This window comes from Trachinotus anak, unplaced genomic scaffold (assembly GCF_046630095.1).
Source record: "Trachinotus anak isolate AG129_WGS33_773 ecotype Australia unplaced genomic scaffold, CSIRO_AGI_Tana_v1 ptg000013l, whole genome shotgun sequence".
Classification (NCBI taxonomy): Eukaryota; Metazoa; Chordata; class Actinopteri; order Carangiformes; family Carangidae; genus Trachinotus; species Trachinotus anak.
In genome coordinates, this window is record NW_027273864.1 from 700,757 (window position 1) to 716,395 (window position 15,639).

Sequence of the window (15,639 nt, forward strand, 5' to 3'; positions counted from 1 at the left end):
TGCATAAAGCTTGTTGATAGCTTCAAGATAATGACCAATAAACTTCACAAGGGGTGGGGCTTAACTCATAACTCATTAACGATTTGTCCAATCATCATAAATCTGGGTTGCTCATGACTGAAGATGCCTTTGAACAACGCTGACTTAACTGGAAACATCCTGCACCATCCGATGACAGGGGAACAATTGGTGGACTGTTGAGTCCACAGTTATTGAAACTCTGCAGGCTTTGCGATGTGTGCGACTGATCGCTCCTGTGCTCTCTCTGTCACACACACAAACACACAAACAGTAACCTGTGTAGCTTCGAGGATGAAGTCGTGGATGCTGATCTGCTCCTTGCTGGACAGACACAGTCGGTCTTTACTGATGAGGGTGACAGTGAACACCTCGCAGTTCATGGCCTCCTCTCGACTGGGCCAATACACAAACTCATCCTCTGCCTGCAGAAGAGCCACTGTGGTTATTCACTCATTCAGTTCATTAAGCACTGTACAAACGTGTTTGTGTGGGGGCCATGTGATTCTCTTTCTCATGAAGGTGTGAGCCTTGATACCTTGAACACAAGTGTAGGAGGCTGACAACACGCAGGGTGCACATTCTCTTCAAAGTGGGGGGTAGTAGCACAGTACTGTGCACACAGTTTTAGGCACTATGGGTTTTTAGATTTTTATCCAGATTTTTGCTATTTAATGCACTTTGTATGAAGTTAACTGATAAATAAAAACATTTCAAGCATTATTTCTTAAGGCATCTGCACTTATGTCTATACATCAATGACCTTTGCACTGTGTCTGTGTGTGTGTGGGTGTGTGTGTGTGTGTGTGTGTGTGTTTCTTACCAGTCCATGGTTAGCAGGCAACATAATAATAATTTGTGCATTGTGGTCCCAGATCATTCTCCAAAAGTCTTTTGTGGTGTGAGGCAGAGGATGCTGGGTAATTATGAATTCATTGCTCCGGTAGTAACCCTGTAGAGAGCAACAATAGGTCACATCACATGGATTTGGATTTAGGTTCTGTTTAAAACAGTGTGAACATACACTGTGAACGCTGCTGAGTGACTCACCAGCTCATCATCAGAGCTTCATCTGCACCTTTAGGGTTTTAAAGGCTAAATCAAACCTGAGTGAAGCCTCCTCTCTGCAGGTGACAGGAGGATGCTGACCTGCTATTAGCTGAGCTATGAGCTCACACTCACCACTGCAACAAGGGGGTGACAATCTCATCAACTGCAAATGGCTTTGGGTTAAGAGGTAACTCTGAAATTAGTCTCACTTTAAAGAGGCTATCACTAGTCATGGAGTTTCAAGAGAGCAGGAGAAAATGTCACAGTGAGGTCATCAGGGTCACCATCTCAAACTCTGGAGGGCTTCACAGTTATTACCCAACCCAGAACCCAGGCTAGGCCCATGTTATATGAACTCTTATTGGGTCAGGGTTTTATTGTGGTGGGTCTAAGTGCACTCGTAGTCATCTCAGGTCATGTGACATGTCATAATCATTGCTTTCTGAGATGAGACAAAAGCCATCTCTCACCCTGCGTTCTATTCCAAGTCCAGATGTCGCTACACCTGTTTTATTGAGGATGCATCAGGACATGAATTGTGTGGACTTGGGACATCCCAGTAGAAACAGTGTTTATATCTGACAGGCACTGGTTTCTACTGATTTATTTGAAGCCCTAGGTGGTAACATGTCATCATACATCACTTATTAAACTGGTCCCATCGTCACTGTGATTGGCTGATGCTCAACGTGCCATGTGCAAACACTACTTTTGGGAATACTGCTTTCAGTTTTTGTGCTGCGCACACTTGGAACATTTGACCAGTGGTTCTCAAAGTGGGGTCCGGGCCCATAGGGGTCCTTGGGGTCCCCAGCAAAAAGGGGAATCATTTTTTTATTATAAATACAACTAAATAACACAGTGACAAAAGGTCTGACTAATTTGGTCATTGACATCTAAAAGCAAAAGTCTTATCTGACGGGGGTCCGTGGTCTAATTTGTGTCAGTTTAGGGTCCTTGATAACCACTGACAACCACTGCATGTGACAACTCACAGTAAAACTAAAAACAGTTGTAGCTGACGATTGATTTAAAACCACAATCATAAACTACTTGTGTTTCTAACTGTGTTATGCTGTTGTTTGTTTGTTTTCTCGTTAATTATTTTTGTGTGTATCCATTCAGTTTTAAATGAATTTAGGTCAGATCTTTTTTAAAATTCTCTCATGCATGTTCAATCAGGATATGTTAGTCACTACTGAGTTACATCATGGGTGGTGTAGTACAAGTGATGGTGTACCCTGTTAAAGGCACAATCCCTGATTTTGTTGTAGCATCTCTACATGTTCCTCCCACTTTACTGTACTTGGTGTTTTGAAACTTAACACTGAGCTGGTTGAAAATTGGGGAATAAAGTCAGGGAGTGTATATTAACACACACTCAGTGATTCTGACTTAGTGTGTATTGACTTGATGTAGCCTGCTGAGTCAAAACACCATGGAGAGAGAGCGGAAAGATCAGTGATTGACAGAAGAAGTGGAAGCACTGACCATGATGTAAGAGGCGTTAATGTAGTCGGTGCCTTTGATGCCAGGCAGAGGTGCAAGGCCAACCCTCGCTTGCTCCGCTGTTCGTAGATAGATGGAGGTTGGGGTGGGGGGAGAACAAGAACAGGCATTTACCCGTTTATCAGAACAGAGTGATGACAGAGAAAGGCCACGCTGCGTGAAGCTGCAGACAGACATTGACATCTCTGAAACTTGGTGGATCCCAGTCAATCTGATATAATCGCTTTTATTTTGTGAACCAACATTAGGTTTAGTAAGCTTATTAGGAAAAACATGGTTGTCCAGAGGTACTGTGCTAAATTTCAACACGACTTGGTCTGTTGGGCTGATAAACAAGCATTATAGTGGTGCTGAGAATTAACTTGCAGCTGACTTGTTTCTTTTTTAATCAAAAAATATGAACTTACAGTGTTGTATGACCTTTGACCCTGGTAAGACATACCAACGACACAGGAATCTCTCACTGCACTGCCACCTACTAGACCTTTTCAAGCTGATTCAGAGTCAGACGCTCTGTGTTCAACTTCCTCAGACTTTCATTCATAAGTAAAAAAAATCTTCTGTCAGTGCTGAACAGTAAGAAAATAACTGTGCTTGCTTATTTGTGTTGTTTATTGATTTCCTGTGTGTCACTGTTCTATAATTCAGACGCTGCAAACTCAGATGTAATCTATGTATTCAATAATAGGAATGGTTTCTACTAACTGGGAGGTATAATTTCCTGCTGTTTGGTCAGGTTTTTACTGGAGTGTAAAACTTACATGGCACCACGGAGGAATTGCGATTTTTCTCTTTGTTGCACTCCTTCTGAGCATTGAAGCAGTCCGTGAATCTGGCATTGCACTGTGTTACCAGCTGAAACACAGGAGAAGAGAATGTGGGTGTTACATTGACAGACTGACTAATCACAAACTAGGAAGTTGCATCATTTTAATGAACACTCTGAGATCTTAAACAGAATCAGCAGAGAAGGTAGATATTGATTTATTGATAGTGAAGTTACCTTTACCTGAGCCTAAATTAAGCTAAACCTGCAAAGCAGCTGAATTTCTCTTCAGCAAGAATCCATCCTGCCAGGGTCCACGTCATCAGCCTCCTGCAAGGGAGGAACTACTACTCTGTCGTCTCACTTAGACACTTGTTAGCAACCGGCCTTTTTTAACAGACTGAGAAGCTTCAAGAATCAGGACTGAGGGATTTACTGATGAATTTGATGTCAGACAATCAAACGTGAAAATGTCTTAGTGATCTTAGTGCTGCATTTGACACCATCGATCATAAGATTCTGTTACAGAGACTAGAGCATATGGTCGGCATCAAAGGAACCACACTAAGCTGGTTTAAGTCATATTTGTCAGATAGACTCCAGTTTGTTCATGTTAATAATGACTCTTCTATCAACACTACAGTCAGTCATGGAGTTCCACAAGGTTCTGTGCTAGGACCAATACTTTTCACTCTATATATGCTCCCTCTAGGAAACATTATTAGGAGGCACCAGATAAATTTCCATTGTTACGCAGATGACACCCAGCTGTACTTATCCATGAAGCCAGGTGAGACTAACCAGGTAGCCAAGCTTCAGGTGTGTCTTAAGGACATAAAAACCTGGATGACCAGTAATTTCTTACTCTTAAATTCAGACAAAACTGAAGTTATTGTAATTGCCCCAAAACACCTCAGTGATACACTATGTGATAATATACTGACTCTGGATGACATTACCTTGGCCTCCAGTGCTACAGTCAGAAACCTTGGTGTCATTTTTGACCAGGACTTGTCCTTTACTTCACATATAAAGCAAGTCTCTAGGACAGCCTTCTTCCACCTGCGCAATATTGCAAAAATCAGACCCATTCTGTGTCTAAAGGAAGCTGAAAAACTAGTTCATGCATTTGTTACCTCAAGACTGGACTACTGTAACTCTTTATTGTCAGAATGTCCCAAAAAAAGCCTCCAATTGATCCAAAATGCGGCAGCACGAGTACTGACAGGAACTAGGAAACGAGATCACATCTCTCCTGTGTTAGCTTCTCTGCATTGGCTCCCTGTAAAATCCAGGATAGAATTTAAAATCCTCCTCCTCACCTACAAAGCCATTAATGGTCAGGCACCATCGTACCTTGGAGAGCTTATAGTTCCCTATTTTCCCAATAGGACACTTCGCTCTCTAAATGCAGGTCAACTTGTGGTTCCCAGAGTTTGTAAGAGTAGAATGGGGGGCAGAGCCTTCAGCTATCAGGCTCCTCTCCTGTGGAACCAGCTCCCAGTGTGGGTTCGGGAGGCAGACCCCCTCTCTACCTTTAAGATCAGGCTTAAAACTGTCCTGTTTAGTAAAGCTTATAGTTAGGGCTGGCTCGGGTATGTCCTGACCCATCCCTTAGTTATGCTGCTATAGAGCTAGACTGCTGGGGGGTTCCCATGATGCACTGGGCGCTCTCTCTCTATTTCTGTCTCTCTCCCTCTCTCTCTCTCGATGACTTCATGCCATTAACTTTGTATTTTTTTCTCTCCCGTAGTTTATGCTTCTCCTCTCTCTCCCTCTCTCTGTCCTCATTCTGCAGGTCTCTCTGCCTCTGGAGCAGCAGGATCCAGATCCACCACTACTCATCTTTACTATTAACCACTGTTATCTGTCATTATTATTGATAACACCATCACCTACACAGCTGTTCCTGGTCTCTCTCTTCTCTCCTCTCTCCTCCCCCCACCCCCTCTTTTTATCTTCTCCTAAACCCAACCAGTCCAGGCAGACCCCCCCACCCTGAGCCCGGTTCTGTTGGAGGTTTCTTCCTGTTAAAAGGGAGTTTTTCCTCCCCCCTGTCGCCAAGCGCTTGCTCTTTGTGGGAACTGTTGGGTTTTTCTCTGTAACAAAGTAAGGTCTTGACCTTACCCTGTAAAGTGCCTTGAGATAATGTATATTATGATTTGGCGCTACACAAATAAAATTGAAATTGAATTTAATTGAACCTAAACCTGTCAACTCTGTTAAGTACATATGTACAAAATGCTGTAGAGGATACTTTGCCTTGAAAGAGCTATGTCAACTGTTCAGTTCAGGATAAAATGTACAAATTTGAACTATAAACTATCAAAAACTTGTTGTGGATCAAAATGTCTGTCCCTTTTTCTTATGGGTGGAGACGTAGGCCTATAGTGAAATTTATAGTAGTACAAACAAAAACCTTGTACTTCTCCCATAGTTCTGTGTTTGTAAGTCATTAACCCTTGCATTCAACAGTATCAGTAAATATAAATCAAGTTACATAATAGGACCTGGAGATAAACAGAAAGCAGCTCACCACAGAAAATCCCCGGCTAAGAACAGAAACACACAGAAACCCAAACTGGCTCAAAGAGGTTGTGAAACAACCACAAAGACCAGAGGACAATGACTGAATTCAGCAGCTTTAACCTTGTCATTGAGTCATAAATACATTACCATAACAAAGAAAGCTACTGTTCTGCACACACAGTGCATCTATTCCAGACCTTGGACTCAATTGAGGCACAATTGAGGCTCTCCTATTGTCAAGACCTACAACCTACATACAGCAGGCCTGGATGACAGTCTGACCAGGAGGATGTTTATTTCAGGACTAATTTAGAAAAGATTATCAGTATTTTATTATTATTTTATTTATTACTTATTAATCTAAGAGGAAACCTGCAGATTTGTTTGCACTGGAGGAGGAGGAGGTTTCTTATTCTGAAATAACCCAATCGCTGATAGTGAAGAATAAGATATTTTATGTGTCATGTAGTCCTCACAGATGAGCCATGACTGTGTGATCAAGTTACCTTTACCTGTGCCCAAATTAGGCTAACCCTGCGAGGCGGCTGGATTTCTCTCAAGCAAGAATCCATCCTGCCAGGCTCCATGGTGTCAGCCTCCGTGAGGGAGGAACTACAGGCAGCTATACAGTGCTGCAGGGATGACTTTATTGTAGGCCAACCCAGAAGTTTCCCTCCACAAACAGCCAATAGAGTTAGCAATAGAGTTAGCTACTGGCCTTTTTTGACAGACGGAAAAGCTTCAAGAAATCAGGACTGTAAGAAAGATGACCCATTACAAGCTGTGGCAGTGGTATGAAACGGTGTACACCTCCTGTCTCTTAAGTGGGCGTGGTTAGCTGATTTGAAATATAACAGTATCAGTACAGTAGCTAATTTAATACTAGTTTCTATTATTCCAGTTTGGCATTTCCAACACTAATTGATGGACAATTCATTCAAGTCTTTTTGAGTATTATGCTACAAGCTTGGCACACCTATTTTTGGGCAGTTTCCCCCATTCTTCTTTGCAGAACCTCTCGAGCTCCATCAGGTTGGATGGGGAGCGTCGGTGCACAGCCATTTCAGATCTCTCCAGAGATGTTCAATCGGGTTCAAGTCTGGGCTCTGGCTGGGCCACTCAAGGACATTCACACAGTTGTCCCGAAGCCACCCCTTTGTTATCTTGGCTGTGTGCTGAGGGTCGTTGTCCTGTTGGAAGATGGACCTTCGCCCCAGTCCGAGGTCCAGAGCGCTCTGGAGCAGGTTATCATCAAGGATGTCTCTGTACATCGCTGCATTCATCTTTCCCTCCACCCTGACTAGTCTCCCAGTTCCTGCTGCTGAAAAACATCCCCACAGCATGATGCTGCCACCACCATGCTTCACTGTAGGGATGGTACTGGCCAGGTGATGAGCGGTGCCTGGTGACGCTTGGCATTCAGGCCAAAGAGTTCAAGCTTTGTTTCATCAGACCAGAGAATTTTGTTTCTCATGGTCTGAGAGTCCTTCAGGTGCCTTTTGGCAAACTCCAGGTGGGCTGTCATGTGCCTTTTACTGAGGAGTGGCTTCCATCTGGCCACTCTACCATACAGGCCTGATTGGTGGATTGCTGCAGAAATGGTTGTCCTTCTGGAAGCTTCTCCTCTCTCCACAGAGCAACACTGGAGCACTGTCAGAGTGACCATCGGGTTCTTGGTCACCTCCCTGACTAAGGCCCTTCTGCCCCGATCGCTCAGATTGGCCGGGCAGCCAGCTCTGGGAAGAGTCCTGGTGGTTCCAAACGTCTTCCATTTACAGATGATGGAGGCCACTGTGCTCATTGGGACCTTCAATGCTGCAGGAATGTTTCTGTACCCTTCCCCAGATCTGTGCCTCGATACAATCCTGTCTCGGAGGTCTACAGACAATTCCTTGGACTTCATGGCTTGGTTTGTGCTCTGACATGCACTGTCAACTATGGGACCTTATATAGACAGGTGTGTGCCTTTCCAAATCATGTCCAATCAACTGAATTTACCAACTTGGACTCCAATCAAGTTGTGAAAACATCTGAAGGATGATCAGTGGAAACAGGATGCACCTGAGCTCAATTTTGAGTGTCATGGCAAAGGCTGTGAATACTTATGTACATGTGATTTTTTTTTTAAAATATATTTGCAAAGATGTCAAGCAAACTTTTTTCACTTTGTCATTATGGGGTATTTTTTGTAGAATGTTGAGGTAAAAAATGAATTTAATCCATTTTGGAATAAGGCTGTAACATAACAAAATGTGGAAAAAGTGAAGCACTGTGAATACTTTCTGGATGCACTGTAACTGATGTGTTGTTTTATGTGTAAATATAAAGTCTGTCCCTTCACCTTGAACTGTTTATCCAGACGTGTCCGGCCGCTGTGTCTCGGTGTCGTGATGCTGGTGAAGTAGCTGTGAAGCTGACTAGCTGCCGTTTCCGTCTCCTTCCCCAGAATAGTTTCCATCAAGGCACTGTGGATGAAGATGTACTGCTCCTGCCAGAGGAGGCAAAGATTTCACACACACCATAGTATTAATGTGTTTTTATGATGCTCAGTCAAAAAAAAGGAGTAGAAGGAGTTGTGCAAGTTCACACTTCTCTGACGCCAGCTCAAATTCAGTTCACACAGATTAAAATGAACTAGTTCAAGTTCTTATCTTCTGTTTTTGGCTGAACTGGCCACAGGCGAGCACTAATGTCTGTGACTGAGTGAGTGGTGAAGTTACATCATTGGTTGGTCAGCTGAGCGGTGGACTATTTCCACTGGCCATTGCTCTTTCAAAATGATTTGGCACAAGCATTTTCTGTTATGTCAGTGGATCTACAACAGTTTTTAACTACTGCATTTCCTCAAGTAGTGACTTTATTGACCACACCTGCATACTTGATTTTATTTAGTTTGATAGGTAAAATTGGTCAGAGTGGTATTTTAGTCCAATGCCTTGTTTTGATACGTTTGCCCTGTTAAAGTTACTGCATTATGTGTTAATACAAACTCAACACTTCCTGTTACCATTTCAATGACCCCAAAAGCTCCCTAGCATTTCAGTGGACAGGGGTGATTATTTCACAAATGACAACCTACAAACACCCATACATGATCCAGACATATTATTTTTAAATGAGCTGCTCTGAGATCTGCAAGAAGGGTCCAGCACACATCCAGACTGCAGGACCCCTCTGCCGGCCTGCCTTCCACATCTGTATCAGACACCAGCCCTGTGTTGTTCATCCATCCATCCATCCACCCATCAATCATCCATCCATTCATTCCTCCACCCATCCATGCATCCATCATCCATCCACCCACCCATCCATCCATCCACCCATCAATCATCCATCCATCCATCCATCCATCCACCCATCCATGCATCCACCCATCCACCTACCCATCAATCATCCATCCATCCATCCATCCATCCATCCATCCATCCCTTTGTAGTGTGTAGATACAAACCTCAGTCTGGACTAGGTAGTTGCGCTGGGTGCGTATGTGTTTGAGGAAGCCGAGGACGTTAACTGTGCTCTTGTCTTTGATCTGCTGCAGCATGCTGTCGATGACGATGTACGTCCCCGTCCGACCCACTCCAGCACTGCAACACAACACAGTGACACTGAGGGCCAGCACATCACAACAGAATGACCACAAATGTGGTGAATGCTGTGATCCGTCACTAAGTGTTTCCTGGTTATTCTAAAAGCTCATCAGTGACATAAGTCTATAAAGCAACAGCAGTTTTAATGTGCACAGTGACATCACAGTCTAATTAACCTATAGGTGAAAGATGAATGGGGAACAGAGTGAGACATCACCTGCAGTGAACGAGCATGGGACCCATATTGGGCATCTGGGCGGCTGAGGACCTGCGGATAAAGGTGAGGACCGGCAGGGTGTACTCTGGGACACCCATGTCTGGCCACTGGGTGTAATGATACTGGAGCACTGTCCGTTCATTCTGGCACCGCACTTTAGGGTTTCCTTTCCCGCCCTGGATGGAAGAGAAGAAGGAAAAGAGCAAAGGAAGAGATGTTTGTTAGGTTGGAGAAGAATAAAAAGACATTTTGAAAAACCATCAACTGGCGGGGACTAACTGACCCCTAAAATCTGGTTATATGGTATTATTTTGAAAGTAGAGCTCCTTCCTGTCCAGACAGGAAATCCCACTTCATGTCTACCATTCTCACCTTTTTGACTTTACTGTTGCACAGTGTGAAACGGCGAACAGTGTAGCAGGCGTGAATTTTGGTGCTTTTCAGTGTGACTACCATGTTGCCGTACTCTTCACTGTTCTCTGTTGGCCAGTACTGGTCACATTTTCTCTGTAGTACACACACACACACACACACACACACACACACACACACACACACACACACACACACACACACACACACACACACACACACACAAAGTCCGATTAAAATGCTGTCCCCAAACGTGAGAGTTTAAGGCATATTAGTGAGCCAGGAAACATTAGGCAATGTATTAATTTTTAAATGGAAAAGTTCAAACACTTGTATTGCTTCTGTCTTTTAACTGATCAGACACCCCAACAGGTGGATCCTTCGTGGATAGATGTATAGATGCTTAACAAGTGGTGAGCTTCAGAGTCCCTGTCCCGCTGCCAGCTGGTCCACGTCAAAGCCTGCATCTGGATTTCAAGCTTTGTTTTGTTTGTAACATGGCCTCCATCCTCCACAGGAACAACATGTAGATCAGTATTGAGGAGGGTTTTATAAATTACTTTCTTACTTTCTTTCAGTTACACTGTGTTTGACAGGTCATACTGTCTGCTGAACCTCGCTTCAAATATCCAAACATCCACACTGAATCTGTGTAAGCGTCAGAACATACCCGCCCTTTCTCCACTAGGTTGGTGATCATGACGATGACACCGGTGTTTTGCTCCCACACCATCCTCCAGAAGTCCTCAAAGGTGGACTTGAGAGGTCCCTGGGCTGCGATGTAGGCTTTAGGCTTATTATAACCCTGACAGGATGAATGATGCAGACACAGGCTGTTGCTTTGGTGACATAAATATCTCAGATATGTCTCTGGATTCTTTATCTCAGATTTGCTCTTGCAGTTGTCATCTCCAAAATGACTCTCCTCATCATTCATACGCACACACACGCACGCACACACACATACACACACACACACACACACACACACACACACAGACACACACACACACACACACAGCACTCACATCCACATAGTTGGCATTGATGTAGTCGGTGTGTTTGGAGTCCTTCCCAGACAGCAGCCTCAGCTTCACCCTGCTGTGGTCGTCTGAGGAAACAGAGCAGAAAAAAACATTAGCATGTTTGTGTGACTGGAACCATGGGAGGAGCTAATGCTAAAACAGGACTGTCGGTACACTGTTGTTAAGGCTCCTGCTGCCAACCACAGCGCACATTAACCTTTGTGGTCAGTGTGGGTTATATTTCTATAGACAGCTGAACGCCCTCACTCTGATAAACACGAGACTGAGCTGCTTCCAGCCACAGACACTGGTCGTATGAGACGTGAAATATTTACAACAGACTGATGTTCTGATGTGCATCAGGTCTGTGTGTGCAGCTTCAGCTCCATGATCTGTGTTAACTTTCTACTCTAGTGGATTCAGTCTTGCGTGTGTGTGTGTTTGTATGTGTGTGTGTTTTAACACTGCATGCTCAGAGAAATGTGGCCAATTACAAATTTCCCATTTCCTGATGACCTTTATGACATGAAGTTTCTTTTCATGCCACCATTTGGATGAACTGTAAAGCACCTGATGACCAGAGAGCTTGTTTGCTTGCTGTGGTTTAGTACAGTCATCCTCCCTAAAGTAACATCCATCCAACTTTACTTGTTTTTCCATTTTTCTGAGCTGTCCTTGCTGCAGTAGAACATTTTCTATCATAAACTATTGTGAAAGGCGCCACATTGGAAAAGAAAACACAACCTTTAACACCAAACCAGTTCAAACTGAGCCACTTCTTGAAAAAAAATGTTTGTTTTTCAGGGAAATTAAAAAAAAAAACTAACAACACTGACCTGCTGCTTTAGATGATCAAAACATGTCCTTCTAAGTGGAAAACATTTTCAATCAGTTTAGTTTTTAAACTAAGAATGTACTAGTTTGGTTTTTTATTCTGATCCAGTCCCTGTAAAATGTGTTTGTGGTTTAATTTAACACTGAAACAGTTTGAAAAGAAAGACTTTTTCACTTTCTAAAGTGGTGTGAAGTTTGTTTGCTGAACAAACTGACATCAAAGAAACTGACACAAAAAATACACTTTTTGAAATTAGCATTGGTGTTTACATGAGCCATGACCATATGGATGAAATTGCTCTGAATTTAATTTCAGAGAATAACATGCTGTTGATTTAACAGGTCAGGTGAGTTGAGCTGAGTCTGATAAAGAAGAAAAAAAAAGGAATAAATCTTACTTCACACGACTGTGTGTGTAGAAAATATCACCTGTGGCTGTCTTGATGAGGTGTCTCACAGTCACTGCAGCAGTTTAAATGAAGGGACCAGTGTTTATAACATAAAGAACACATTAAAGTGTATGTATCCAGTGTGCACTCACAGGCCACTATGTTGATGTATCTGTTCTTGTGCTTGTTTTCCAGGTGGTTGGACTGCTCCCAGGTGATCTTCATGTTGGCAGTACAGCGCTGAACCTCCTGCAGAGGAACACACACACACATTAGATTTAAAGAACATTTACTGTGGATGTCCACAGTCCCCAAAGGCTGAATGCTATTTTTTTCATGACCTCTGATCTTTTGTCTTGTACCACCATTGCATCAAAATTTGAGCTTGTGTGCTCAAATAAATGGACAATGAGCTGTGAGATTTACTTCACACACCATGTTCTACAGGGCATGAAGGCAGAGCATGATGCCCTGAGGACACAGTGTCAGGCTGCCATGAAAGTTACATATCCATGCTCTGCAGAGAACTAATGACCCCATGACATAACATAACATAACATAACATAACATAACATAACATAACATAACATAACATAACATAACATAACATAACTCAAAGGAATTTTAAAATCGAAAGCAACTGGACTTGGTTATTTATCTAGGAAGACGTTTCACCTCTCATCCAAGAGGCTTCATCAGTTCTTTCTCGCACCTGACCATCTCTGAAGACCTTACTTGGAGCAAGAACACTGCATCACTGGCCAAAAAAGCCCAACAGCGCCTGTATTTCCTCCATAAACTGAGAAGAGCCAGTGCCCCAGCCCCCATCATGCTCACCTTCTACAGGGGCACCACTGAGTCCATCCTGACCAGCTGCATCACTGTGTGGTATGGTGCCTGCACCGTGTCCTGCCAAAGACCCTGCAGCGCATGGTGAGAGCAGCTGAGAAGACTATCGGTGCCTCTCTCCCCTCCATTCTGGAAATTTACAACACCCGCCTCACCCGCAAAGCCCTACGGATTGCAGGTGACCCCACCCACCCATCCCACTGCCTCTTCAGCCTGCTTCCATCAGGAAGACGACTGCAGAGTCTCCGAGCCAAAACCAGCAGGCTAAAGGACAGCTTCATCCACCAGGCTTACAGGAGGCTCCACTCCCCTAGGTGAGGTGTTTCCCCACGAGAAACCTCAGTGCTCCTCCTCTCACAGGAGAGTCCTTATGTTTGTGTTAAGTTGGTTTTGTCAAGTATTTTTATCCTCTGCTAAAAAGTCAAAATAATTTAGTTATACTTAGACAACTTTAGTTTAGTTTTTTAGTTGATTTTAGCCAACTTAGTTACAGAAAATCATTTTAGTCTGGTTTTAGTCAAGACCAAGAACTGTGAAACTGCTTTCCAATAAGATTTGATCCGACTCTTTTCAGGCTGAGAGAAAATTAAAATGAAAATGAGCCACAAATTGACATGTTGTTTGAGTAAGAAGCTCTGCAGAGAAAGTCTGCTCTGATGTTATTGATAGGAGCAATATACATCCAGACATTAAACAGTTAAGTCTGGAAAGATGCAACAAAAGTAGCAAATCCAATGCAATCCAGTTCTTTCAGCATGAGTTAGTCATTGTTGTGAATGATTATAGCTACACATTCAATCAGAACGCTGTACAACAGCCCTACGATAATTCTTGTCCTTATAAAGTTCACTTTTGTCTGGACTGTGTCAGAAACCTGTTGATTTTATTGTGTATTTTTTTTTATCTTAGTCTGGTTCTGATTAACCACTGAGCCTGGACCCATCTTCCAAATAGTGTCAAATTCTTACAGTGAAAATGAACAGTATATATATACTATATTATAGTTTGTCTGCCTCAAAGTAGCTCAACACACTGACAAACTCACACTGACCATGTGCACTGTGTCCACACAGTGCTCGCTGCTGCTGCAGGAAACCAGGAGGGAAGGAGGGCAGAGAGCACTGCCCAGGAGCACCAGTCCCTCAACCTGATATTTTGATTGTTTGATTTGTGGTTCAGGAGGAAAAGCGGGATGTCCAATAATTGTGAAGTCAGTTTGATTTCTGAATCTTCCTGTCTGCATGTTGAAGTGACCCTGGGCAAGATACTGAACCCCATATTGCCCCAGATGTAACTAGTGTGACCCCTTTGAGGTCTATCTTTGCGCACATCTGCCCACAGGTTGATGCGGGCAGATTACTGTTTTATTCAGGGTATTCCTTTCATTTGTCGCCCGTCTTCATCTACGATAACTATAGTATGGGAGTTCTGCTCATTCCACCCACTTCTCTCCTTCTAGGAAGAGCGTGGTCAGAGAACGCAGAGAGACTGGAGTAAAAGCAGGAAATGGAGTGATGAGAGAGAAAGAAAGAGACAGAAGCAAAGGGTTTTCACAGAGGGAGCTTTGGCTGGTGCAGGGCTTGGAACTAAATTTGTTCTCACTGCAATAACCATAATCATTAAGCATGCAGCTTTTTGACTTCATCATCTTTTATTATCTCTGCTTTCAATATTTATTTGGCATGAGAGTGTATTTACACAGCAGACAGCCCATTATTCCCTCCCCTGCAAGATTAAATACGTAAGGGAAAGACTCCAGAAAAATGACTCCATGATATCTTTTATTGAGCAGCTACATTTGAGCTTTATGAGTGCATACTGATGTACTGTGAGTAATGCACTAGTTACAGCTTTGGAAATACAGTGGAAGGACAGTGACTGCGTCTGAGCTGGCACAGCTGATCCACGGGCAAGACCAGAATTTGGTTCCAGCTAAGGAGGCAAAATGTGTTTGGCACCAGTTTGTTTACATAGTTTTAAACATGATAACTGTTTCAGATGAGTAGCTCCACTCATTTTTCGGGACAATCATTATTTTTGTCATTACTGCACTACAGTTTTGTGTGTCTCATGTGAGATGTTATGCCAAAAAGGTCTTAAGCAAAATTACACATTCATGGACTAATACATATACACATACACAATACAATACAAAAATGACAAATAAAAAATGAAAAAGAGTATGAGTTTCTATGAGTTTCTTTCAGGATGTATTTTTTTGGTTTTTGCAGCTGAGCATTAATTAAGAGTTTAGTGCCAAATATCCAGTGTTCATTTATCTTGATGTGTTTTTCTTCTATTTACTAATTTTATTTTACTTTAAACTAGAACACCCAGACTCCTGCAGGAATCAATGGATTCAGCCTGAAAACTGGAGCAGTCACTAGATACTTAACAGTCAGTATCTGAGTCATCTAAAGAACATGAATCTACAGAGCGTTACTGTCATCAACATCTACAGAAGCCTAGGATAGATAGGGTAAACCCTCTT

At 43.0% G+C, this 15,639-nt stretch overlaps 1 protein-coding gene across 4 annotated transcripts in view; it reads right to left on the reverse strand.

Moving 5' to 3' along the window:
- LOC139630080 (receptor-type tyrosine-protein phosphatase gamma-like) overlaps nucleotides 1-15,639 on the reverse strand; it is a 454,916-nt gene that overhangs the window by 4,280 nt on the left and 434,997 nt on the right. For 3 of the 4 annotated variants that reach the window (XM_071493178.1, XM_071493179.1, XM_071493182.1), the window contains 11 exons: nucleotides 12,452-12,548; nucleotides 11,080-11,162; nucleotides 10,722-10,856; nucleotides 10,052-10,186; nucleotides 9,680-9,855; nucleotides 9,324-9,459; nucleotides 8,214-8,360; nucleotides 3,339-3,432; nucleotides 2,560-2,636; nucleotides 842-970; nucleotides 297-443 (listed from right to left, as the gene is read on the reverse strand). In XM_071493178.1, coding sequence (XP_071349279.1) covers nucleotides 297-443; nucleotides 842-970; nucleotides 2,560-2,636; nucleotides 3,339-3,432; nucleotides 8,214-8,360; nucleotides 9,324-9,459; nucleotides 9,680-9,855; nucleotides 10,052-10,186; nucleotides 10,722-10,856; nucleotides 11,080-11,162; nucleotides 12,452-12,548 — 1,356 coding nt within the window. The remainder of the gene's footprint in view (nucleotides 1-296; nucleotides 444-841; nucleotides 971-2,559; nucleotides 2,637-3,338; nucleotides 3,433-8,213; nucleotides 8,361-9,323; nucleotides 9,460-9,679; nucleotides 9,856-10,051; nucleotides 10,187-10,721; nucleotides 10,857-11,079; nucleotides 11,163-12,451; nucleotides 12,549-15,639) is intronic. The other variant, XM_071493181.1, reaches the window with a different exon arrangement.